A 25000-nucleotide genomic window follows, 5' to 3' on the forward strand; every position below is an offset into this window, starting at 1 on the left:
GTTGGATGGGGAAGGGAGGGGGAGTTGGGTGGGGAAGGGAGGGGGAGTTGGGTGGGGAAGGGAGGGGGAGTTTGGTGGGGAAGGGAGGGGGAGTTGGGTGGGGAAGGGAGGGGGAGTTGGGTGGGGAAGGGAGGGGGAGTTGGGTGGGGAAGGGAGGGGGAGTTGGGTGGGGAAGGGAGGGGGAGTTGGGTGGGGAAGGGAGGGGGAGTTGGGTGGGGAAGGGAGGGGGAGTTGGGTGGGGAAGGGAGGGGGAGTTGGGTGGGGAAGGGAGGGGGAGTTGGGTGGGGAAGGGAGGAGGAGTTGGGTGGGGAAGGGAGGAGGAGTTGGGTGGGGAAGGAGGAGGAGTTGGGTGGGAAGGGAGGGGGAAGGGAGGAGGAGGGGGAAGGGAGGGGTGCAGGAGGGGGACGGGAGGGGGAGGAGGGGAAGGGAGGGGGAGGAGGGGAAGGGAGGGGGAGGAGGAGGGGGAGGAGGAGGGGAAGGGCGGGGGAGGAGGATGAGGAAGGGGAGGGGAAGGGAGGTGGCGGAGGGGGAGGGGAGGTGGGGGAAGGGAGGGGAGGGGGAGGTGGGGGAAGGGAGGGGGAGGTGGGGGAAGGGAGGGGGAGGTGGGGGAAGGGAGGGGGGAGGAGGACGAGGAGGAGGAGGAGGGTGAGGGAAAAGATGTACTACATATATATATATATTTGGGGTGGGGGAGGGGCTTTGACAGGCCCCTCCGTTTTGGGGGAGGAGGACGAGGAGGAGGGTGAGGGAAAAGATGTACTCCATATATATATTTGGGGGGGAGGAGCTTTGACGATACACATCGATAGCGAGTGATTTTTTTTCGCATACTAAGTCGAGGCTCGTGTAAGAGCAAACACATAGACCATATAATAAAGGCAGAGGGGGAGAGAGAAAGAAGCACAACAACAGTAGGGAACAGAGACATCAGGAGATCTGTGGAAGGGAGAGGGCTGGGGTGGGGTACACAGGATAAACAAGATGGACACTACAAAGACTTTCAGGAAAGAAAACGGAATTTGATGGAGGTGGATTTGGGGTTGATTAACAGGGGTAGAGCTTTTTGATGGGGGAAGATAAGAGATGGTGGTGAACAGCTGTTTTAAAGACCTGGAGGGAGGCGTAAGATTGAAGAGAGTAGGTATCAAGGTAATGTATCAAGATGGACATGTGTTAGCTCTCTTCCAAATGACCCATCAAAATTAGTTAGACTGTTATTGCTGTTAAGTCATAAAAAGGCTGGACACAATAATTGTTTCAATGAAACAAGTGTTAGTCAGGTTCACTATGTCAATAAATTATATTTCGTTCAAAATCATGGTAGATTAGCAAACCTATACATTTTTGGAAAGGTTATAGCATAAGGAAACTAAAAATCAATGTTTACATTTGGAGAGATACCTGTATGGCGGCCATTTTGGATTTTCAAAATGGCCACTGTAAAATACATATTTTGTTCTATTTCTGCCTCTAATTACCCTAAAAACTTTTTAAAATATACTAAACCTATATTTTCAGGGACAAGGAATCCAATGAAAGTATCAAATTAGTGCTATGGGGAATGGTAAGACACCAATCAAAGGTTTTGAATTGCAAAATACTGTCTTTATATTTGCGATAAGTTGCATAATCAAATAAGCTTTTGGGTCTCACTATCTGCCATGATCTTTCTTGGGAAAACCACATTTCCAAGCTGCCCTCCAAAGCCAGTCGCCGACTGGGCATCCTCCGTCGTGCGAAGTCCTTCCGAGGCACACCTGAGCTCCTCACCACATACAAGGCTTTCATCCGCAGCTCAATGGAATACTGCTCTCCCCTATGGGCCGGTGCTCCTGCCTCACACCTAGCTCGGCTTCACGCTGTTGAATCCAAAGCTTTCAGAATCATTGGAATCTCCCACGATGAAGCTATCTCTGAGGGCCTTTCACTCACTCACCGCAGGCAGGTAGGTGGTCTTTCTGTCTTCTACCGACTCCTCTCCGGCCTTGCTCCCCCAGCTCTCTCTGTGCTCTGTCCCCCAAATATTCCTACAGGTCGCACAAGATCTGCCAGCAACCCTCTGATGGTTAAACTGCCGAAATCTCGGCTCTCTGCTCACCTTAACTCTTTCATTCCTCTTTTCTCCCGCCTCTGGAACAAACTCCCACACTCCCTTCAATCCCACTCCTCCCTCCAGGTCTTTAAAACAGCTGTTCACCACCATCTCTTATCTTCCCCCGTCCAAAACCTTGATCTTTTCTACCCCCACTAATTCACCCCAGATCCACCTTGTTTGAAATTCCAACTTCTTTCCTGGAAGTCCTGGCAGTGTCCATATGTTTATACCTCTCCCACCCCCCCTTCCCATGCCTCCCCCCCAAAGCCCTCTCCCTCCCACATATCTCTCGATGTCTCCATGTCTCTCGGTCCCTGCTCTCAAATGTTGTGTTTGTGTCCTTCCCCCTCTCTCCCCATCTTGTCTACCACTCCCGATGTTATTTGTTTTATGTGTCGGATTGTCTGTTTGTCTTTCTGTGTGATTAATGTTCGCTCTTTCACGAGCCTCGATCTTGTATACAAAAAAAACCAAAAAAAAAAAAATGTTATCATTTTGTACAGGCAGTTAATAACATCAAAATGTGTCACAATAATTCATATCACCAAACATACACAGGCAGTCAGCAAAATCATATATACACATGCAGTCAGTATAACTTCACATCTACACAGGCAGTCAATGATAAAATATACACAGGCAGTCAATGGCATCAAACATACACGATTACAGAATATGCCATTTAGAGTTCGTCATCACTGTCCTGTGTGTCGTATCCGACAATATAGTCCGCATCGTTTTCACAGTCCGTTCCACACAAGCAAAGGTCGGTCAAATTGATTGGCAAATCGAATTGGTCGATCGAATCGAATTCGATGAATCGAATCGATCGAATTGATCGAACGAAGCGATTGGTCGAATGGAATTGGTCGATTGGTCGAATTGGTCGAATCGAATTGGTCGGAATTGGCAAATGTAAACATTGATTTTCAGATTTTCCATGTAATAACGTTTCCAAAAATGTATAGGTTTGCTAATCTACCATGATTTTGAACGAAAAAACATAGTGAACCTGACTATGTGGAGACATTGTCACAACTCCGAGATATTGTCACACCTAGCTCGGCTTCACGCTGTAGAAAACAAAGCTTTCAGAATCATTGGAATCATCCGCGATGAAGCTAACTCCGAGGGCCTTTCTCTCTCTCACCGCAGGCAGCTTGGTGGTCTTTCTGTCTTCTACGGACTCCTCTCTGGCCTTGCCCCCCAGCTTTGTCTGTGCTTTGCCCCCAAATATTCCTTCAGGTCGCACAAGATCTGCCAGCAACCCTCTTCTAGTAAAACTGCCAAAATCAAGACTCTCTGCTCACCTTCACTCCTCTTTCTTCCCGCCTCTGGAACAAACTCCCTCACTCTCTTCAATCCCACTCCTCCCTCCAGGTCTTTAAAACAGCTGTTCCCCACCATCTCTTGTCTTCCCCCATCCAAAACCTTGATCTTCTCTACCCCCGTTAATTCACCCCAGACCCACCTTTTTGAAATACCGACTTCTTTCCTGGAGGTCCTAGCAGTGTCCATTTGTTTTATACCTCCCCCCCCCCCCCCCCAAGCCCTCTTCCTCCCACAAATCTCCGGATGTCCCTGTTCTCTACCTTTGTTGTGCTTGTGTGCTTCCGTCTCTCTCCCCATCTTGTGTCCCGCTCCCTTTATTATATGTTTTATGTGTCCGTTTATGTTTTTTGTGATTAATGTTAGCTCTTACGCGAGCCTCGACGCGAGCCTCGCTGGCTGACTTCACGAGACGGCCGGTAAAACGTCTTGCAGGCGGACATACAAAAAAAGAAAAAAACCATCAGCCAATGTTAGCATAAAAATAATTAATAAATGTCAATACAAAGATATTGTTATGAATTTTGGGTAGGGGGATATATAGATCCAGGTACATCTGCATAGGGAGGTGCTCCGATGATCGTGGGTAGCAAGAACCATCTCGATGTAAACAAGTAGAGGACCTGTCTAGCCCAGATGTCGGATAAGTTGGATGTGTGTCCCCGCCATGAGGGGGCGGGGCATGTTAAGTAGTTGTAAGGATTATGCTAATTCCCCGGTGTGTCGTTCCCTCTGTGATCATCCATTTGTCCTGTATGGCAACACTCATAGACACGTAGCTTAGGAATCCATCCCCATTAGCGCATACACACTAATTAATTCCCCTCTCACAACAAAATCCACCGGAAGAACAGACAGCAAGCGGCCATGCATTACTACACCATGGCGATGAAACATCGAACAGGCAGGCCGAGAGCCACTCCAAGAAGCTTCCCCGCGATTGGTGGAAGGAAGCGAGACACTGATTGGCCACCAACCGATGGGATGACACCAAGGGCGCGAAGCGCTCGGCCAATGGGAGTGGAGGACGCGAGGGGCGAACAAGAAGCGACGCACTGGTTGGAGAGGGATGGGGGGCTGACTTCACGAGACGGCCGGTAAAACGTCTTGCAGGCGGACATTTTCTCTCTCGGTTTCTCGATCCCTTTGTGGCCGGATGTTTGATTTGGACGCTCTTCCCTTCTTCTCCTGTTGCCTTTGTGCATTCCTCAGCCGTCGAGTCTCACATCTCGGTTCCAGACAAGCGAGCGATCCCATGTGGACGGAGCCAAGCACGGCCGGAGGAGCGAGCTGCACACGTTCGAGTCACGCGGATGGCCTGTGGCACGCCAGCAGACGAGACCGGGGCGAGCGGGTGGCTCGGTGGGCCTAGTGGAGCGCGAACAAGGACACGTCGAGGCCTGGTGAACGGGGCGCGGGGAGGCCTGCGTTGGACGACGGTGCTCAAGCCCAACGATTTGTGACTGCCAGACAGAGCTAAGTCCCCATGATAGAACACAACGATTTCTTTTATTAATTCTTCTCTTTTGTCCGTTGTTGAAGTGTGGTGTGTGGTATCCCAATTTAGGTCATATTTTATTTACCGTGTGGTGGTGTGGTGTGTGGGATCGTCCATTGTTCTCGGGGTCCGGCAATAAAGCCGTGGTATTTTGTACATCAATTCTGTTTTTGGTTGGATTTATTACTTTGCATGTTTGAATACTGCACGTGGGACCGACAGGTAAATCTCCCGCTTCTTCTTCCTCTATCTTTCCTCCCCCGCGCATATATATAGCGAAATCCGCCATTGAACGTCGCCTCATTGACGCTCGATTGCCATTCGTGATTTCCCGGTCTTAACCGAGGGGAATCACGCGACAATATTTTATCCCATATTAAATGAGTTTAATTCTCCATCACAATGAAATTGAAAAAAAAAAACAAGTACAAATACATTCAAAGAACACCGCCCCCATGCCAAATAAATAAATATCCTCCAGCGCGGCATTGCCGGGGTGCTTTCGACGTCCGGGGATACCGCTGTGCAGCTCACAGAGACTGTATTGGGAGGGAGAGGTGTACAATATTTGATTGATTTATTGCATAATTAAAATCAATAAATAATGATCATAAAATATTTTCTTAATCAATTGGCTAATACCATACCTAAACCACCAGTGCTTCATCCGAAGCTGTAACTTTCTGAAAATTTATTAAATAAGTCGTTAATCGAAAAATAAATTTTTTTTTGTTTGTTTTTTTTTTGTATACAAGATCGAGGCTCGTGAAAGAGCGAACATTAATCACACAGAAAGACAAACCGACACATAAAACATATAACATAGGGAGCGGTAGACAAGATGGGGAGAGAGGGGGAAGGACACAAACACAACATTTGAGAGCAGGGACCGAGAGACATGGAGACATCGAGAGATCTGAGAGAGGGCGAGGGCTTTGGGGGGGGGGGGCGTGGGAAGGGGGCAGTGGGAGAGGTATAAAACATATGGACACTGCCAGGACTTCCAGGAAAGAAGTTGGAATTTCAAACAAGGTGGATCTGGGGTGAATTAGCGGGGGTAGAAAAGATCAAGGTTTTGGATGGGGGAAGATAAGAGATGGTGGTGAACAGCTGTTTTAAAGACCTGGAGGGAGGGGTGAGATTGAAGGGAGTGAGGGAGTTTGTTCCAGAGGCGGGAGAAAAGAGGCATGAAAGAGTGAAGGTGAGCGGAGAGCCGAGATTTCGGCAGTTTAACCATCAGAGGGTTGCTGGCAGATCTTGTGCGACCTGTAGGAATATTTGGGGGACAGAGCACAGAGAGAGCTGGGGGTGCAAGGCCGGAGAGGAGTCGGTAGAAGACAGAAAGACCACCTACCTGCCTGCGGTGAGTGAGTGAAAGGCCCTCAGAGATAGCTTCATCGCGGGAGATTCCAATAATTCTGAAAGCTTTGGTTTCAACAGCGTGAAGCCGAGCTAGGTGTGAGGCAGGAGCACCGGCCCATAGGGGAGAACAGTATTCCATTGAGCTGCGGATGAAAGCCTTGTATGTGGTGAGGAGCTCAGGTGTGCCGAGGAAGGACTTCGCACGACGGAGGATGCCCAGTCGGCGACTGGCTTTGGAGGCCAGCTTGGAAATGTGGTTTTCCCAAGAAAGATCATGGCAGATAGTGAGACCCAAAATCTTGAGCGACAGAACTTCTTGGAGAGGATTGTTGAGAAAGTAGATGGGAGGGTTGTCCAGTCGATCTTTTCGGAGAGACATAGTAAGAGTGTGAGATTTGTCAGGATTGAAAGACATGTTCCACTTGTTTGACCAGTCTGTGATTTTGTCCAGGTCTTCAGAGAGTGAGGAGGCAGCAGACTGCCGATCTGAGGGAAGAGGAATGGAGCGGCAGAGAGTGGAGTCATCAGCAAAGAGATAGAGAGGATTTTCGAGAGAGTCAGAGAGATCATTGATGAAGACCAGAAAAAGCACGGGGCCCAGAACACTGCCTTGGGGAACTCCAGCCTGAACAGGAAAAGGAGATGAGAGAAACCCATTCAGGGCCACACGTTGACGATGACTAGAGAGGAAGTCCGCCAGCCATGCGTGGAGATTTCCATGGATACCAAAGGAGGAGAGTTTGGTGAGCAGAGCGGGGTGCCAGACCGTGTCGAAGGCACGTGATATGTCGAGGGAGACAGCTCTAATTTCCTGTTTGGCATTGAGGACCTCCATCCATTGTTGAGACAGCAGAAGCAGCATGTCCAGAGTAGAGTGACCTGGTCTGAAACCAAATTGATGATCAGAGATCAAGCCATTGGAGAAGAGGAAAGATTTCATATCAGAAGCAATGATGGATTCCATGACTTTGCTGATAATTGGGAGAAGGCTGATTGGTCTGTAGTTGCTGGGATCTGTTTTTGCACCTTTTTTGTGCAAAGCGGTGATGTTGGCTGATTTCCAAGCAGATGGCAGTTGACCTTGAGCAAAAGAGAGGGTGAAGAGAACAGAGAGAGGGTGAGATAGAGCAGCAGAGCAGGATTTTAGGACCCGTGGGCTGATGCCGTCGGGTCCAGTTGCAGAATCAGAGTCGAGGGTTGACAGAAACTTTTCCACCTTGTCAGGAGGAAAGGACACGGAGTCCAGGAGCAGCAGGGTACAACTGGGTATGGTGGGTACAGAGAGGGATGGGTTTGGGACACAAGATTTAGAGGCAAACACAGAGTTGAGGCATTCAGCTTTTTCACGTGCGGAGTCAGCTGTGTAGCCGTTTGAGGTAAGGGAGGGGATGGAGGGGGAACAAACACCAGAAACGGATTTGACCAGACGCCACCAGGATTTGGAAGAGGGAGACAGATAAGAGAGTTCGGTCTTGAGAACGGAGAGATATTGTTTCCTGGCTCTCCTGAGGGTGGACACACACTTGTTTCGGGCTTTGTGAAAGGAAATGAGATTTCCTTCCGTTGGATTTGCTTTCCAGGAGACGAAGGCAAGTTGTTTCTGGGCAACAGCCTCACCACAAGATTCCGTGTACCATGGACGGGAGGAAGGGTATGACAACTGAAGACGAGATGGGATAAATCTGTGCATGAGAGAGAGCAATTTACTTTGGAAGAATTCCCAGGATGAGTTGATGTCAGAGGTGGTAGAGATGGGAGACCAGTCCAGATGATTGATGGCTGCTTGAAGACCGTGCCAGTTGGCCTGAGTGAAATGCCAGACTCGTCGACGCTGAGCAGGCTCCCTGAGGATGGTCAGAGAGATGTCCACTTTAACAAGGACATGATCAGATGATCCGATCGGAGCAGAAGAAGAGCAGCAGACATTTTCAGGGAAGTTAGTCATAACCAAGTCCAGAAGAGAAGATGTTCCGTTGACTGAGATCCGGGTCGGGAAATTGACAGATTGTGTCAGTCCCAGTGAGTTGCAGAAGTCCTTTGCTGAGGAGCCATGGCTGGTGAGAGAGGTACCCACACCCAGCCAACTGGCATGATGACAGTTGAAATCACCACATATGAGGAAGAGAGAGTTGGGATGAGTAGATAGAAGTTGGTCCATATCATCAGACAGCGAGATGTAGATGGAGTCATCACTGTTTGGTGGACGGTACAACACACATATGAACAAGAGGTGGGAGCGAAGGGGAAGCCGTAGCCAGAGGTATTCCTGGGGGTGAGGTGGAGAGAGTGCAGTGCAGGGCGAGTGAGGAAGAGAGTTTTTGATAAAGATAGCAACCCCGCCTCCAGGACGAGGCTCAGGTCTATCATACCGGAGGAGGGAGTAGCCCGGGAGAGATACTATGGAATCAGAGACATCATAAAGGAGGAAAGTTTCTGTTAAGCAGATCACGTCTGGTTTGACAGAAGCAACCTGTACGGAGAGATCAGTTAAGTTTGAACGAAGGCCCCGGATGTTTGAGGTCCATACCGTTAATGAAGAGGAAGGGGGAGCATCAGATACAGAACAGGGGGGAGGAGGGGTAGGGTAAGATGTGGAAGAGGTGGAAGAGGTAGGGAGAGCTGTTGAAGGTGTGTCAGAGATTTCAGAATAGCTTGGAGAAAGGGAAGGATGGGGCGGACAAAAGGTTTGATGGTGATTGGGTGAGCCACAATGAGGTGTTATTTGAGGAGGGGGAAGAGCGAGGCAGAAGGTTGGGGGAGATGGAGGTGAGAGTTTGAAGGGGGAAGAAGCGGGGAGGACGCTTTGAGGAGGGGGAGTGAGCGGGGGGAAATTGAGAAGCAATGAGGGTGGGGAGATTTGAAGGGGAGGGGTGAGGGGGGAGTTTGGGAGGGAAGGGACAAGGGGAGGGATTTGAAAGGGATGGGATATGGGGGAGATTTGGAGGGGAGGGGTGAGGCAGGAGTCTAGGAGGGGAGGGGCGAGGGGGCGTCTTGGCGGGGAGGGGTGAGGGGGTAGTTTAGGAGGGAGGGGGCAAGGGGGGAGATTTGAAAGGGATGGGTGATGGGGAAGATTTGGAGGGGAGGGGTGATGGGGAAGATTTGGAGGGGAGGGGTTATGGGGAAGATTTGGAGGGGAGGGGTGAGATTGGATTTTAGAAAGTGTACGATTTATGGGAAACGAACATTTATTGCAAAATGAGTTTCTTGTGACCTTCGAGTTAAAAATACGTTTAAGGACGCTGGATGGAGGATGGAGTGCAGGAGAGTTTAGGGAATGTAGAAAAAAGGCACTATAGGAGATGGATATTTTTTTTGGGATGAATTGATTTGGTGAGCAAGTCGAAAGCAGCCTTTTAAAGAAGAAGAAGAAAAAGGTGTTATAAAATATGACGGAATACATAACTTGAGGGGAAAGTGTAAACATTGAAGGTTAATGAGTGAAAACTATCTGGGGAAATGGGGGAGAAACACGTGGTCGAAGAACGAACGAACGAATATGAATGAATAAACGAATGAGAACAGAGAAGGAAATGTTTTTTTTTTTTTTTTTTTTTTTTTTTTGAGTTGAGATTTACACAAGGAAGTAGGCTATGGGTGAAAAGACTGGGAATACAGAGAACGAAAGTTATTGGATCTATTAATTGATTAATTAATTAATTAATCTATTAATTAAGCTATTAATTGATTAATCAATAAATAAATTAATCGATCAATTGATTGATCAATAAATCAAAAATATCCTTTATAGCCACATGACTTGGTCACTGTCGTGTCCAAATATCAGCTTCATAGCTCAAAACGTGTCTGAGATATTTCCCAGATGAGAAAGAAAAGAAATAAACGATTAATAATGAAAATAAATAAATGAAAGTTATAAAATAATAAAAAAAATCAATCAATTGGCTAATAGAATACCTAAACCACCACCGTTTCATCCGAATCTGTAACTTTAAAAAAAAGTAATTAATCAAATAATTTAAAAAATAATCGATTAATTGATTAATCAAGAAATCAAAAATAGCCTTTTCAGCCAAATCACTTGGTCATTGTCATGTCCAAATATCAGCTTCCTAACTCAAAATGTGCCTGAGATATTGCCCAGATGAGAAAGGAAATAAAGTACTTAATTAATCGATAATCATTAAATAACTAATCAATGAATTGATTAAGCAAAAAACAAAAAATACAGTTTTTGCCAAAGTGCTTGCTCACTATTGTGCCGAAATTTTAGCTTCCTAGCTCAAAGGATGGCTGAGGTTTCGCCCGGACAAACAAACAAAAAAACAAACAAACAAGAAAGCAAGAAACCGGAGTGAAAACTGAGTACTCCCTTTCAGCGTGCGTCATTGCCAGGCCCCATTCGGTGCCCGGCAATGACGTCATGCAGCGCCTGGAGTTGGCATAGGAAAGGAGCGGTGTACAATATCATCTATTGTAGATGTTAATGAGAATTTTTTTGTTTTTGAAAGATGAGAAAGAAGTATTTATATTTATAGATAAGATAATGATTGAGTTATTACCAATGAATGTTGAAAGAATAATGATTTGCATCTTCACACTTATACTGCTGTTGCTATTGGAATAGGGCAATACTGCCTTCCAATTATTTGTGATGTCCCAAAGCCAAGGCTTGCAGTTGGACATGAAGGAACTGATGGCATACCCATTGACCTCTGTTTCATATAGCATTGGAACAGCGGATGGATTTCTGGCAAAGAAAGACAAATCAAAAAGTTTCCAGTATCTGACCAAAGAATGTGAAGATGCTCCAGTACCATCAATGGAGTCTACACTTGTGATCCATGATGGGAATGCTTACAAATCCTCATCATTCAACATAGACCAGAACATTGCATAAAACATACCTAAAGGACGCAAAAACACACCGAAACATAGTGGAACTGGAATCTTTGCCCACCACATGACAAGCTCAAAAGTTCTGGTTGAATATCTGCATACATCTGGTGGCAGCAACAGCTACCCCATAGTCAACAGGATCGAATCATCAACAGCAGATTCACAGTTGTCAAGGTTTCAAGAGAATGGCAACAAATTCATTCATTCACAGAATATTGTTCATGGCAAATTTATGCAGGTCGCAGCAGATAATTTTGACATGCAGGAAGAAACCCTGAATGAAGAAACCCCAGACTTTATGTTCCACAAATGGCTGTATTTGAACGAGCTCCATCTATACCACATAGGGAGAAGCACAAAACTTGGGAATATCCCTCTGAAGTTTCATGATATCACCAGCACTGATGCTCTTCCACATCATGTCCCTCCATCTTTGAACCAACCTCTGATAAAGGAGAGTCTCAACTGCCTGCCATGCAGGTCCGTAGAAGCGAAAAAGACCGACCTTGCATGGATCTGGTGTCGAACTAAAGTTGATGATCTTCAGAATGTAGCAGCATTGACTGGTTTCAACCAGATAATAACAACCACCACAAAAGAGGTGAATACCATGCACCAGCACGACACTAATGATACTTTTCTATTGAGAAGCAAAGCTATCACAGAAACAAGGCCAAACAACAATGGTCGTCACACTCGATCAAGCAATGTATCACAAGGAAAAACTAGATGGTATTCATAGAATATTTACCCTGCGCAGTGCGCAGTCAACTTGTTGCGAGCCAACGCTTCTATTTTTGAACATTTTTTTTCTGTGATCCAATATGGCTGCCAGACCACGTGAGCGATGACATCATAAATTTATATTCTCTAATATAATTGTTGCATAGATCACGCTCAATACATTTCAAATTGATCAAACTAAGCGTTGTCCCTGTCGAATTATGACATCATAATTATGGCGCAAATGACGTCATCGTTAACACCTATTCCCCATATGGAGTTCTTTACAATGAGCCACGTTTCAATTTTTTCCATGCAGTGGTTTTGGAGATGTAGAGGTGCAACATTTTTCGGTTTTTCCAAGATGGCGCCTGTACCACATGACCTATGACGTCATGATTATCATTAAAATATTATAAAGCAGGTATCGCTCCTATGGTGAAAATTTCGTGTCCATCAGACCAACAGTTGCTGAAAAAATTAATAATGATCGGATGGATGTGTTGTATTTGACGAATAATGACGTCACAAAGAAGGCACTGATGACATCATCATTAACATGTCTTATTCCCATTGCGGAGTAGTTGACAATGAGCCAGGTCTCAATTTTTTCCATGGATTAGTTTCAGAGATATAGAGGTGCGAAGTTTTTCAAAGATGGCGCCTGTACCACGTGACATATGACGTCATAATAATCATTAAAATATTCCACAGGAGGAGGCCCTCCTTTGGTGAAAATTTCATGTCAATTGGACCAACGGTTGCCGAGAAAATGAATTTTTAAAATGCAGACACGTACGGCACACGGCACACGTACGCAACTGAATGCTTAACCCCGCTTGTCGCTTCGCGAGCGCACGGTCGTAACTGGAATGGCTACACACAGATAAATTTGGCGACATTGTAGTATGGCTTGGCTCCTTCCACACGGCAATGAATTACTTGGGTATTCCTTGCTCAATCTGGCCTCACCGATATTTGGGTTGAAGCTGGCGTGTACAGTAGGGTGTGTTGCCGATTAAATTAATGACACTGGATTAGGCTATGAGCCAAGGGGGTTGGTCGGTACCATACAGATGGAGTAAGGCTCATTGTGATTTTTAGCAAGATATATGTCCCTCGATATGAAAAAAAAGTGATAGCAGTGTATAACTCTCGGCCATCTCTGTGTTATCACCCGAAATATTATTATACGCCTGCTTCGCTTCGCCAAAAAATGTGATATTTGCTAAAATTGGAATAAATATGTTTTTAAGGACCACAGAGTGCCAATAATTTGCATACTGGATGCCAACTAATATAGTAATAGAAATATAGAACATTTGTGGGGGTTATTTATCAAAATATTGATATAATGACAAAAAATATGTTAAATTTAGTGAAAAAGTGGTCAAAATCGCTTCGAGTTCAGAATTCACATTGTACATTTTTGTCAATATTTCAAAAATGAAAACTCCCAGAGTAACATTTGACCCCTCAAAATCTTCGCAAGGAACCACTGCATTGGAATATATCATTACTTTGTAATATGGTGGTTGGTTGGGGCACATATTTTGGCAAAGTTCAAAATATGTTCAACCATACCCCCTAATTTTGATCTTTTGGAACGAAACATAGCTTTTGAACATTTTAGGTTTATTCGTCTACTACTTTTGGTATCTCAGTGTAATTTTTGGTATTAGCTAGTATCCTAAAGTAGGTTTGTAACATCAGCTACATTATATTTCACAATGCATGCAAACTTGCTCCACACTCTAGGTTTATCATGATCTCTCGAACAAATACGATCTCGATCTCGATCTCGGCACTCTGTGGTCCTTAAAAACATATTTATTCCAATTTTAGCAAATATCACATTTTTTGGCGAAGCGAAGCGGGCGTATAATAATATTTCGGGTGATAACACAGAGATGGCCGAGAGTTATACACTGCTATCACTTTTTTTTCATATCTAGGGACATATATCTTGCTAAAAATCACAATGAGCCTTACTCCATCTGTATGGTACCGACCGGTCAATTTGGGGGGTCTGGCTCATAGCCTAGATCCTGTTCCATCTGCCTGTACCGAACTCTTGATGTGTGAATGCAAAACTACCTTCACATCACTTTGTTGTACAGGCAAAAAGCATGGCGTGCCAAGTAGTCTTGCCTGTTGGTGCAGAGAACAGTGCCTCAACAACGAAGAGCAACTATTTGCTAGGGGAGGAAAAATCTGATGAAGAGGACAAACAGGTATCGTCTTGGGACTCACTCACTTCGATCGAATATTAACCCGCATATAGTCCCCATTTGCCAATCATCCAAAAAAATTTTTGTTACATAGCGAGTATCATTGTATATACGATAAATATCCCAAGTGATTACGAACTCAGTGATAAATGGGAAATGGTTTATTGATTTGGTCACAAAAAATGACATACATCATTTTCAACTTAACATACATTATATTTGATTTGATTTGATTTGTTCGGTATGATGAAAGAATAGTGTGGGGGGGGGGGGGCATCACCTTTGTCTAAGCTAGGGAATGCTTGTTACAAATAATCCATGATATTAGTACTACTAACAATGGTACTAAGCTAGGGAATGCTTGTTACAAATAATCCATGATATTAGTACTACTAACAATGGTACCCGGCCGTTCAATTGGGAGGGCCAAATGAAAAGGCAAGATATCAGAAATTGAAGGCTTTTTTAAATTTTAAACGATTTATAAAAACATCCGTTAAATCATATCACACGCAAATCATCAAAATCTAAACAGTATTTGTAGAATTTCAATAAAAGCCACATCACTGTTCATATTGGTAAATATTATTCCATCGTGTTTGGAAAAATTGGAAATTGGAAAAAAAAATGGAAAAACAATATAGCCTATTTTACTCCAGGGGGTCCCAGGATTACCCACCCAACATTTTGTTGCGATCGGTTCAGCCGTTTTTGTGGTACCTGGGAACAGACAGACAGACAGACAGACATTTGGTGAATTATAGTAAGATGGTATGTCGGGTAATATGTGGAGATACTTTTTATGCAGCAAACTCCTCCATGGGACTTGATTACTGGTAGCTATGGGCAATTTTACAAGATGTCAAAACCTAAACAAAATTTTGGCCAAAAAAAAAAGTTTTTGGTTTGGTGAAGGGTGGAAAACTGGATTATCACAATATATGCATGTTATAGGGGGCCTGGTGTTGGCTTAGCGGTTAGGGTGCTGGCTTGGGATCCTGGGTTCAAATCCCGGTCGATCGCTGAATTAATGCCAGGGGGGTTGACTCAGTCTGTCATCCTTCCGAGGTAGGCAAATTGAGTACCAGTTCACTGGTAATTCCCTGTGTGTCGCAAGAGACGACTAACAGGGTTGGTGGCAGGAAGGGCATCCGGCCATAAAACATTGCTTCAAAAAGGGGACCACGGTGCCCGAAAAAGGCCAACCCCTGCTCTGTGGGGAAAATGGCCTCTAAAGGTGGTTCTAAAGGTGGTTCATGGGTGTTATAGGGGGCAAGATAATCTTCAATTTTGCACCATCTGTGCATATTGAGAGTAAATATTTGTGCCTGTATGTATTGAAGTTGGTTCCCACAATATTATGACATATTGAACTGAACACGTGTCCAGGTTCTCTACTGTGTGCATTCTTTGACGTATTTTCAATGTTGAGAAACGAGCAAATGTGTTGAAGCACATCGAACACTCATGTGGTTTCTCTCTTGGTTTTAATCTCCATTTGCAGATTTCTCTCATATGTGCACTTTTTGATGATCATCCAAATGCGTTCATCGCGAAAAGGCCTTATGATGCAGAACACTCAAAAGGCTTTTTCTTTTCTTCGTTGTTATCTCCATTTGCGGGTTTCAAAAGGTGTGAGGAAGTTCTCCCAGAACTGAAAATCTCCACCTCCTTTTTCGGAAAAGGATCATTATTCATGCACCAAACTGTGAAACTTCATTCTTATAGTGTTGTTCCAATGGCTCTTTTTTCAAAATCTTCAATCATCCAAATTTACAGCCTCCACTTGTACCTCGTTTGTCGTGATATTCACAGGAATGCTTTTTAAGTGCTCAGTCATGGTTGTCTTTATCATTCCTGTTGCTCCGACTATTGTCGGTACAATTTCAGCTTTCTTCAATATCCAAGACCCCTTGACCTCATTTTTCACCTCTTGGTATTTGAGCATTTTCTTGGTTTCTGAAGCATTTAGTGCAAAGTCATTGGGAATTGAAACCTCAATCAGCAGTGCTGTCTTTTCCTTTTTTCTTTGAGCACTACGTCCGGACGCCATGCTTTGTTTGCAACGTCCACACTTGATGGGATCATCTTGTCATCCGTGAGCACTATATGTTCATTTCCAAAGATCGAGTTTGGTTTGTTTCCATGATTGTTCTGGAACCGGATTGTTGAAATGTTTACAGATGTGCCAGTGGATTACTGTACAGACACTGTCATGTCTTTCTGTGTACAACTGTTTTGACATGAGTTTTTTTTTTAACCTACCAAAAGGAGGTGACTTGTACTTTCTGTTTCTACCCACCAAAACCTGCATTTGTCTGATTGGCTCAATCCTGCCATTTTCTTAAAGGCATTAGTGCAGTGTCCTTGGTCTTGGACATTTATGATGACTCATTATCCATCCCAATGAATTTGATCTCTTCTTTGCCATTCCAAAGAACACCTTCCTTGTCCATCCCTGTTCTGTTAAGCTCTTTTTTGAATCTTCCTGCTCTTTTGTCATTCTCTCATTTGTCAGAGTATATCTGCTGATATTTATTTTCATCTTTTTCCTTTTTCTTATTTGCAAACAGTATTTGTTTGTTTCGTTTTCCTGTGTTGTATCCTGCACTTCCACCTATTTTTGGAAGTTTGTTGCTTAATGGATTAAGGATACCTTTTCTTGTTTGTTGTTTTCTTGCTCGTGTACAAATCTCATTCGATAGTCTGTTGAGATTTTCACATACTCTGCTAATCCTACACATGCTGTTCTGTGCACTTGGTTCAGCTACATCAGTCCACCTCCTCCTTCTCGTCTCAGCAAGTAAAGCCTCAGAATGCATTGGTTTTTGTATAATAGTGTTACGTTTGTGGGGGGTACACAATGATTGCCTTAGAGCCAGGTAGAATTGTATAGGTAGTGTGTTACATATGTCGCGAAGAAGAAGAAGAATCCCCATGTATCATAAGTAGGAAATTCGTTAACACCGGATGTCGTGGAAGCCCGTATAAGTGTCCCCATGAGAGGGGTGGGGTCCGCCATTGGATTGAACGCCTCGGTGTTAAAGCTCGTTTGGTCATCTGTCGCCCTGCGGTGTTCACTACAGGGTAGACACACGACAATAGCTTATGAATCATTGAACGTTTCCTTGTTTTGGTGTCTAAGTTGTTGATCTCTGATTGTGGCTTGTTTATAATTGCACAGCTATATTGGAATACCAGTACTGAAAGTTGGTTTATGGCTTTGATTAGTTCATTGGAGAGAGGGATGACTTCAGAATTAGACTTATCCTGCGTAGGTACTCTTTGCTGATTATTTTACACATTTTTTTGTTGTACATGGGGACCTTGTTCTATTCCGAGGTATTTGTAGGATGCTTCATTTCCTTGTTCCTGCATTATTCTACTTTCATCGATTGAGATAATGCGTATTCTTTTTGTTTTACAAGATAAAAATGTGCATTTGGCGCATTTGTCAAGACCAAATTCCATTTGAATGTCCTTCACTTGTATCAGTTGATCTGACAATTTGTCATCATTCGGTGTGAAGAGTTTTAGATCATCCAGGTGCAGTAGATGTGCCACCTTTTTGTGCCATTGGTCATTTTTCTGTTGCACTTTAGATTGTATCCATGTCCTTGTTCATTGATCAGGTTACTCAGTGGGTCCAGATCCCGACAAAACAAGAGGGGGGAAAGGCTGTCACCTTGTAAGATACCACGTCATGTCTTTACTCCTCGGATTTCAATCTTTCCTTCCAAGTGAGGTTGTATTAGCATTGCATTTCAGAGCATCATTGCTTTTTCTACCTTTTTCTGTTGAGTTGGATCTTGGAGACAGCGTGAAGCTGGAAGGTGTGAAAACATTTTGTTACCGAGGAGACATGCTGAATGGAGAAGGTGGATCAGACTCGGCAATGGTTGCTAGAGTGAGATGTGCATGGAAGAAGTTTCGGGAACTGAGTGGCGTGCTGACGAGGAGGGGAGTGTCGTTGAAGCTGAAGGGAAAGGTGTATGCTGCATGTGTGAGAAGTATTATGATTTATGGGAGCGAGACATGGGTAATGAACGTAGAGCAGTAACGAAGGCTGGAAAGGGTGGAAATGCGAATGGTTCAGTGGATGTGTGGAGTATCGTTGAGAGAGAGGAAGACAAATGATGAATTGCGAAAGATGATGGGAATAGAGCCTGTGATGGATGCTGTGAAGAGAAACAGTTTGAGATGGTTTGGTCATGTGTTGAGGAAGGATGAAAGTGACTGGTTGAGAAGAGTGATGGAAATGAATGTGGAAGGAAGTAGAGGACGGGGAAGACCGAGAAAGACTTGGCTAAAGATGGTCGAAGAAGAAATGCGGGCCAGGGGGTTAACAAGGGGAGATGCAGAAAATATGGCAAAATGGAGAACATTGTCATGGGGACCGCAAGGCTAACCCCCGCTCTAGCAGGGAAAATGGCCTTTTAAAATGCCTGTTGTTGTTGAATTGCTTTTTCTACCAGTGTGACTATTTGGGGGTTAACTTTGTATACTTGCAAGCATTTTATGATCCATGAATGTGGGACACTATCAAATGCTTTTTTGTAATCTATCCAGGCTGTGGATAAGTTGGTTTGTCGGAGATTCCAATTTTCGAGTATGGTATTGTTTAATAACAAATGGTCAATCATTCCATAACATCCTCTGTTACATCTTTTCTGTTCTGTATCTAAAGCTCCTTGTTGAGTGAGGTGTTTATAAATTTCATCGGTAATTAATCCTGTTAAAAGTTTGCATGCTGTCGATAGGCATGTTATTGGTCTATATTTGGTCTGTATTTGTGGGGTAGATGGGTTTCATACTGCTGTGAACCATAACTTCATTGACTGTTCCCCTTGGACGAGTTCATGAAATGTTTGAGTCTAACGAGGGTCGAGAGCATACAGTTGCTTTAGCCAGAAGTTTGGAAACCTACCCAGGCCTGGGCATTTTAAATTCGGCGTTTTGTGAGATGTTTTCTGATTTTCTCTTCGTCTATTAACATTGGGTGCATTTCCTATAGATGTTGCTTTTTCTCTTCCAAGTGTCGTATCCAATCTGCTTCCTTGTTGTGTTCTCTTTCGTCTTCATGTATCCCTTTCCAGAACTTTTCAAGATCCTCTTTTTCGGGGGAGGATTGCCACATTTTGTGTCTGTTTCCTTCGTTCTCTGTGGAACGTTTTCGGGTTGTTTTCAAACTGTTGATTTTGCTTTCTTCTGTTGTTGGGGCCTCGTCATAGTTTTTTTTTTTTCCCCTGCTATCTGTTGTATTTGGAGCTTATTATGGGTAGCTAATGGTTCTAGCCCATTGTTTTCAATGTTGTATTCCTTTTTTATTAGTCTGATTCTTTTCTTAATTCTTTCTCTCGTGTGTGTACTTTTTGATGTTGGCTTAAATGTGATGAACGAGCAAACACCTTGTTGCAGGTAGAACACTCATATGGCTTTTCTCCAGTGTGGATTCGTTCATGGCGTCTTAACGTTGTTCTCGAAGTGAAGGCCTTGTTGCACACAGAGCAATTGAAGGGCTTCTCTCCGGTGTGTATTCTCTGATGTATTTTCAATCCTGATGAAACAGAAAAGGCCTTGTTGCACACGGAACACGTGTAGGGCTTCTCTCCTGTGTGTACTTGTTGATGGCGCGTTAACGATTTTCTGCAAGTGAAGGCCTTGTGACAAACAGAGCAATTGAAGGGCTTTTCTCCAGTGTGTATCCTTTGATGCATTTTCAATTCTGATAAAAAAATGAATGCCTTGCTGCATACAGAACACTTGTGGGGTTTCATTTCAGTATGCATTCTCTGATGTTGATATAAATGGGTCGATTGGGAAAAGGCCTTGGGACATGAAAAGCATTTGTATGGCTTCTCTCCCGTGTGTATTCTCTGATGTCCTTGTAGGTACGACAAACTTGCAAATGCCTTGTTACACACAGAACACTTGTAAGGATGCTCTCCTGTGTGTATTATTTCATGGCTTTTTAACGTTCTTATGTGAGCAAAGGCCTTGTTGCACACAGAGCAATTGAAAGGCTTCTCTCCGGTATGTACTCTTTCATGTATTTTCAATACTGATAGAACAGAGAAGGCCTTGTTGCACACAGAACACGTGTGGGGCTGCTCTCCTGTGTGAATGAGTTGATGCCTTTTTAACGTTGTTCTGTGAGAAAATACCTTGTTGCACCTGGAACACTTGTAGGGCTGTTCTCCGGTGTGAATTTGTTGATGGTTTTGCAACGTTTTACTGTGAGCAAAGGCTTTGTCGCACATGGAACACTTGTAGGGCTTCTCTCCTGTATGTATTATTTGATGGCTTCTTAATGAGTTTCTTTGAGCGAACGCCTTGTGACACACAGAGCAATTGAAGGGCTTCTCTCCGGTGTGGATTCTATTATGTATTTCCAATCCTGATAAATACACAAAGGCCTTGTGACACACAGAACACTTGTAGGGCTTCTCTCCACTGTGGATTATTTGATGCGTTTTCAATCCTGACAAAAAAGGAAAGGTCTTGTTGCACACAGAACACTTGTTGGGCCTCTCTCCGGTGTGAATTGTTAGATGGGTTTTCAATCCTGAAGAAAAAGTGAAGGCCTTGTTGCACACGGAACACTTGTAAGACTTCTCTCCAGTGTGGATGATTTGATGCATTTTCAATCCTGATAAAAAAGTGAAGGCCTTGTTGCACACGGAACACTTGTGAAACATATCACCGGTGTGGCTTCTTTGATGTATTTTCAATCCTGATGAAAAAGCGAAGGCCTTATTGCACACAGAACACTTGTTGGGCATCTCTCCGGTGTGTGTTCGTTGATGGCTTTTTAACGTTGCTCTGTAAGTGAAGGCCTTGTGACACACAGAGCAACCAAAAGGCTTCTCTCCGGTGTGGATTCTTTGATGCGTTTTCAATTCTGATAAAAAAACAAAGGCCCTGTTGCACATGGAACACTTGTGATACTTCTCTCCGGTGTGGATTGTTTGATGCATTTTCAATCCTGATGGAATCGCAAATCTCTTGCTGCAAACAGCACATTGGTAGGGCTTCTCTCCGGTGTGCATTGTTTGATGTATTTTCAGTGCTGATGAAAAGACAAAGGCCTTGTTGCACACAGAACACTTGTAAGGCTTCTCTCCGGTGTGCATTGTTTGATGTATTTTCAACCCTGATGAAAAAGCAAATCCCTTGCTGCAAACAGCACACTTGTGAAGCTTCTCTCCTGTGTGTATTTGTTGATGGCTTCTTAACGTTTTTCTGTAAGCGAAGGCCTTGTGACAAAAGGAACACTTGTGAGTCTTCTCTCCGGTGTGGGATATTTGATGCATTTTCAATCCTGATGAAAAAGCAAATCCCTTGCTGCACACAGCACACGTGTAAGGCTTCTCTCCAGTGTGTATCTGTTGATGGATTTTTAACGTTTTTCTGTAAGCGAACGCCTTGTGACAGACAGAACAATTGAAGGGCTTCTCTCCGGTATGTATTCGTTGATGACTTCTTAATGATGTTCTGCAAGTGAAGGCCTTGTGACACACAGAACAATCAAAGGGCTTCTCTCCTGTATGCACTCTTTGATGACTTTTTAATGCTTCTCTGCGAAGGAAGGCCTTGTGGCACACAGGACACTTGTGAGATTTCTCTCCGCTATGTATTCGCTGATGACTTTTCAACGTTGTTCTGTGAGTGAAGGCCTTGTGACACACAGAACACTTGAAGGGCTTCTCCCCGGTATGTATTCTTTGATGTGCTGTTAACGTTCTTCTGAAAGTGAAGGCCTTGTGACACACAGAACATTTGTGAGGCCTTTCTCCTGTATGGATTTGTTGATGGCTTTTTAACGCTGCTCTCTGAGTGAAGGACTTGTTACACACAGAGCAATTGAATGGCTTCTCTCCTGTGTATATCCTGTGTATTAATTGATGACTATTTAAATCTGATAATTGAAAAAAGGTCTTTTCACACACAGGACACGTGTGAGACTTCTCACCGGTGTGGATTTTTTGATGTATTTTCAATCCTGACAAAAAAGCGAAGGCCTTGTTGCACACAGAACACTTATGAGACTTCTCTCCGGTATGTATTGTTTGATGGGCTTTCAATCCTGATAAATAAGTAAAAGCCTTGTTACACACAGAACACTTGTGGGGTTTTTCTCCGGTGTGTATTTTTAGATGTTGATTTAAATGTGATGAACGAGCAAACGCCTTGCTACAGGTAAAACACTCGCATGGCTTTTCTCCAGTGTGCATTCTTTCATGTTTTTTCAAATCTGACAAAAAATCAAATGCTTTGCTGCAACCAGAACACTTGTGGGGTTTCTCTCCGTTATGTATTCTTTGATGTTTCTTTAAATGATTTGATTGAGTGAAGGCCTTTTGACACAAAGAACACTTGTATGGCTTCTCTCCCGTATGCATTCTCTGATGTCCCTGTAGATTTGACAAGCGAGCAAAGGCCTTGTTACACACGGAACACTTGTAAGGCTTCTCTCCAGTGTGTATTATTTGATGTTTTTTTAACGTTGTTTTGGAAGCAAAGGCCTTGTGACATACAGAGCAATGGAAGGACTTCTCCCCGGTGTGGGCTCTTTGATGTATTTTACATCCTGATGAAAAAGCGAAGGCCTTGTTGCACACAGAACACTTGTAGGGCTTCTCTCCAGTGTGTATTCGTCGATGGCGTTTTAACGTTGTTCTGTAAGTGAAGGCCTTGTGACACACAGAGCAAGTGAAGGACTTCTCTCCAGTATGTCTTCTTTGATGTATATTCAATCCTGAAGAAAAAGCAAAGGCCTTTTTGCACACTGAGCACTTGTAAGACTTCTCTCCAGTGTGGACTCTTTGATGTATTTTCATTACTGATGAAAATGCGAAGGCCTTGTGACACACAGAACATTTGTAAGACTTATCTCCAGTGTGTATTCTTTCATGTATTTTCAATGCTGATGAAAAAATGAAGGCCTTGTGACACATGGAAGGCTTGCAAGACTTTTCTCCGGTGTGGATTCTTTGATGCATTTTCAATCCTAATGAAAAACCAAACGCCTTGTTGCACATGGAACACCTGTGAGACTTCTTTCCTGTATGGATTAGTTTATGGCTCTTTAATGTTGTTCTGTGAGAGAAGGCCTTGTGACGCACAGAGCAATCGAAGGGCTTCGCTCCGGTATGTATTCGTTGATGGCTTTTTAACGCTGCTCTGTGGGCGAAGGCCTTGTGACACACAGAGCAATTGAAGAGCTTCTCTCCGGTATGTATTCTTTTATGAATTTTCAATGCTAATAGAGAATGAAACGCCTTGTTGCACAAAGAGCACGCATTGGGCTTCTCTCCAGTGTGTATACCTTTATGACTTAAAGTATGTCTTTTTGTAAAAGCCTTCCTGCGAACAGCACACTTGTCTGGCTTCTCTCCGGTATGTATTCTTCGATGAATTTTCAATCCTAATAGAGAAGAAAAAGCCTTGCTGCACAAAGAGCACGCGTTGCGCTTCTCTCCAGTGTGTATACCTTGATGACTTAACGTTTGTCTTTTTGTAAAAGCCTTCCTGCGAACAGCACACTTGTCTGGCTTCTCTCCCGTATGAATTCTTCGATGAATTTTCAATCCTAATAGAGAAGAAAAAGCCTTGCTGCACAAAGAGCACACGTTGGGCTTCTCTCCAGTGTGTATACCTTTATGACTTAACGTTTGTGTTTTTGTAAAAGCCTTCCTGCGAACAGCACGCTTGTTGGGCTTCTCTCCCGTATGTATTCTTCGATGAATTTTCAATCCTAATAGAGAAGAAAAAGCCTTGCTGCACAAAGAGCACGCGTTGCGCTTCTCTCCAGTGTGTATACCTTTATGACTTAACGTTTGTCTTTTTGTAAAAGCCTTCCTGCGAACAGCACACTTGTCTGGCTTCTCTCCCGTATGTATTCTTCGATGAATTTTCAATCCTAATAGAGAAGAAAAAGCCTTGCTGCACAAAGAGCATGCGTTGGGCTTCTCTCCAGTGTGTATACCTTTATGACTTAACGTTTGTCTTTTTGTAAAAGGCTTCCTGCGAACAGCACGCTTGTTGGGCTTCTCTGCCACATGTACTTTTTGATGATCTTTCCAAGAAGATAAGCGATAAAATGCTTTACTACACACTGGACACTTGTGAGATTTCTCCCCTGTATGACTTATTAGATGTGTTTGTAAAGATGATAAGGATGTAAATGTCTCATTGCAAACAGAACACTTGTGTGGCCGCTTACTCCTTTGGATCTGATTCAATGTCTTCATACAACTTTGACAATTGTTGCATACACTGTCAAATTCATCATTGTCCTGACACAACGTCTGTGTCATATCCTCGATGATAGAAACGTCCGAGTAGAACAATTGTGAACATTTGGAACAAGAAACCGACTTCAATTGTTTCTCTGTAAAGACAATTCCAAAAGACATTATTAATAAATCATGATTCATGTGAAATTGCTGTACAATTGAAAAGTTTTTTTGAACTCAAATAATGGCTGACCATCTGAACTTCGTTATGGGGTAGCTAAATATTAAAAGCATTCAACAAAAGCAGAGTATTAAACCTTGTGAAATGAGCAAACTAGTGACTGACTGACTGACTGACTGACTGACACACACACACACACACACACACACACACACACACACACACACACACACACACACACACACACTGTTGCGGATTTGAGAATCCTGTGTTTGTAAATATCACCCTCTGTAAGTAATGTCATGATCTTTGTAAATACCTCCATTTGTGTAAAGGTCAAAGGTCGTCCCCTTAGTTAGTCCATCGCATGCACGTAGAAAATCATATTCTCTTCTAAATAGTTATTTCTTTATTATGTGTTCCAGTTTAAGGCTCTGTTGCCCATTAGTTGACACTGCATTGCACCGAATCAAATAAGATAGATCC

The 25000-nt window shown here is 43.7% G+C and overlaps 2 protein-coding genes across 3 annotated transcripts in view; both read right to left on the reverse strand.

Annotated features, from left to right (window-relative positions):
* LOC137427482 (uncharacterized) overlaps positions 1–23603 on the reverse strand; it is a 45519-nt gene extending 21916 nt beyond the window's left edge. The window contains exon 1 of the mRNA XM_078777332.1: positions 19431–23603. Coding sequence (XP_078633458.1) covers positions 19431–23136 — 3706 coding nt within the window. The 5' untranslated portion in view covers positions 23137–23603. The remainder of the gene's footprint in view (positions 1–19430) is intronic.
* LOC137427479 (uncharacterized) overlaps positions 14243–25000 on the reverse strand; it is an 80813-nt gene continuing 70055 nt past the window's right edge. For both annotated transcript variants that reach the window (XM_078778133.1, XM_078778132.1), the window contains one exon: positions 14243–16013. The gene's annotated coding sequence lies outside the window, so the exon portion shown is untranslated. The remainder of the gene's footprint in view (positions 16014–25000) is intronic.

This window comes from Myxine glutinosa, chromosome 5, assembly GCF_964187855.1.
Source record: "Myxine glutinosa chromosome 5, kmMyxGlut1.1, whole genome shotgun sequence".
Taxonomy (NCBI): Eukaryota; Metazoa; Chordata; class Myxini; order Myxiniformes; family Myxinidae; genus Myxine; species Myxine glutinosa.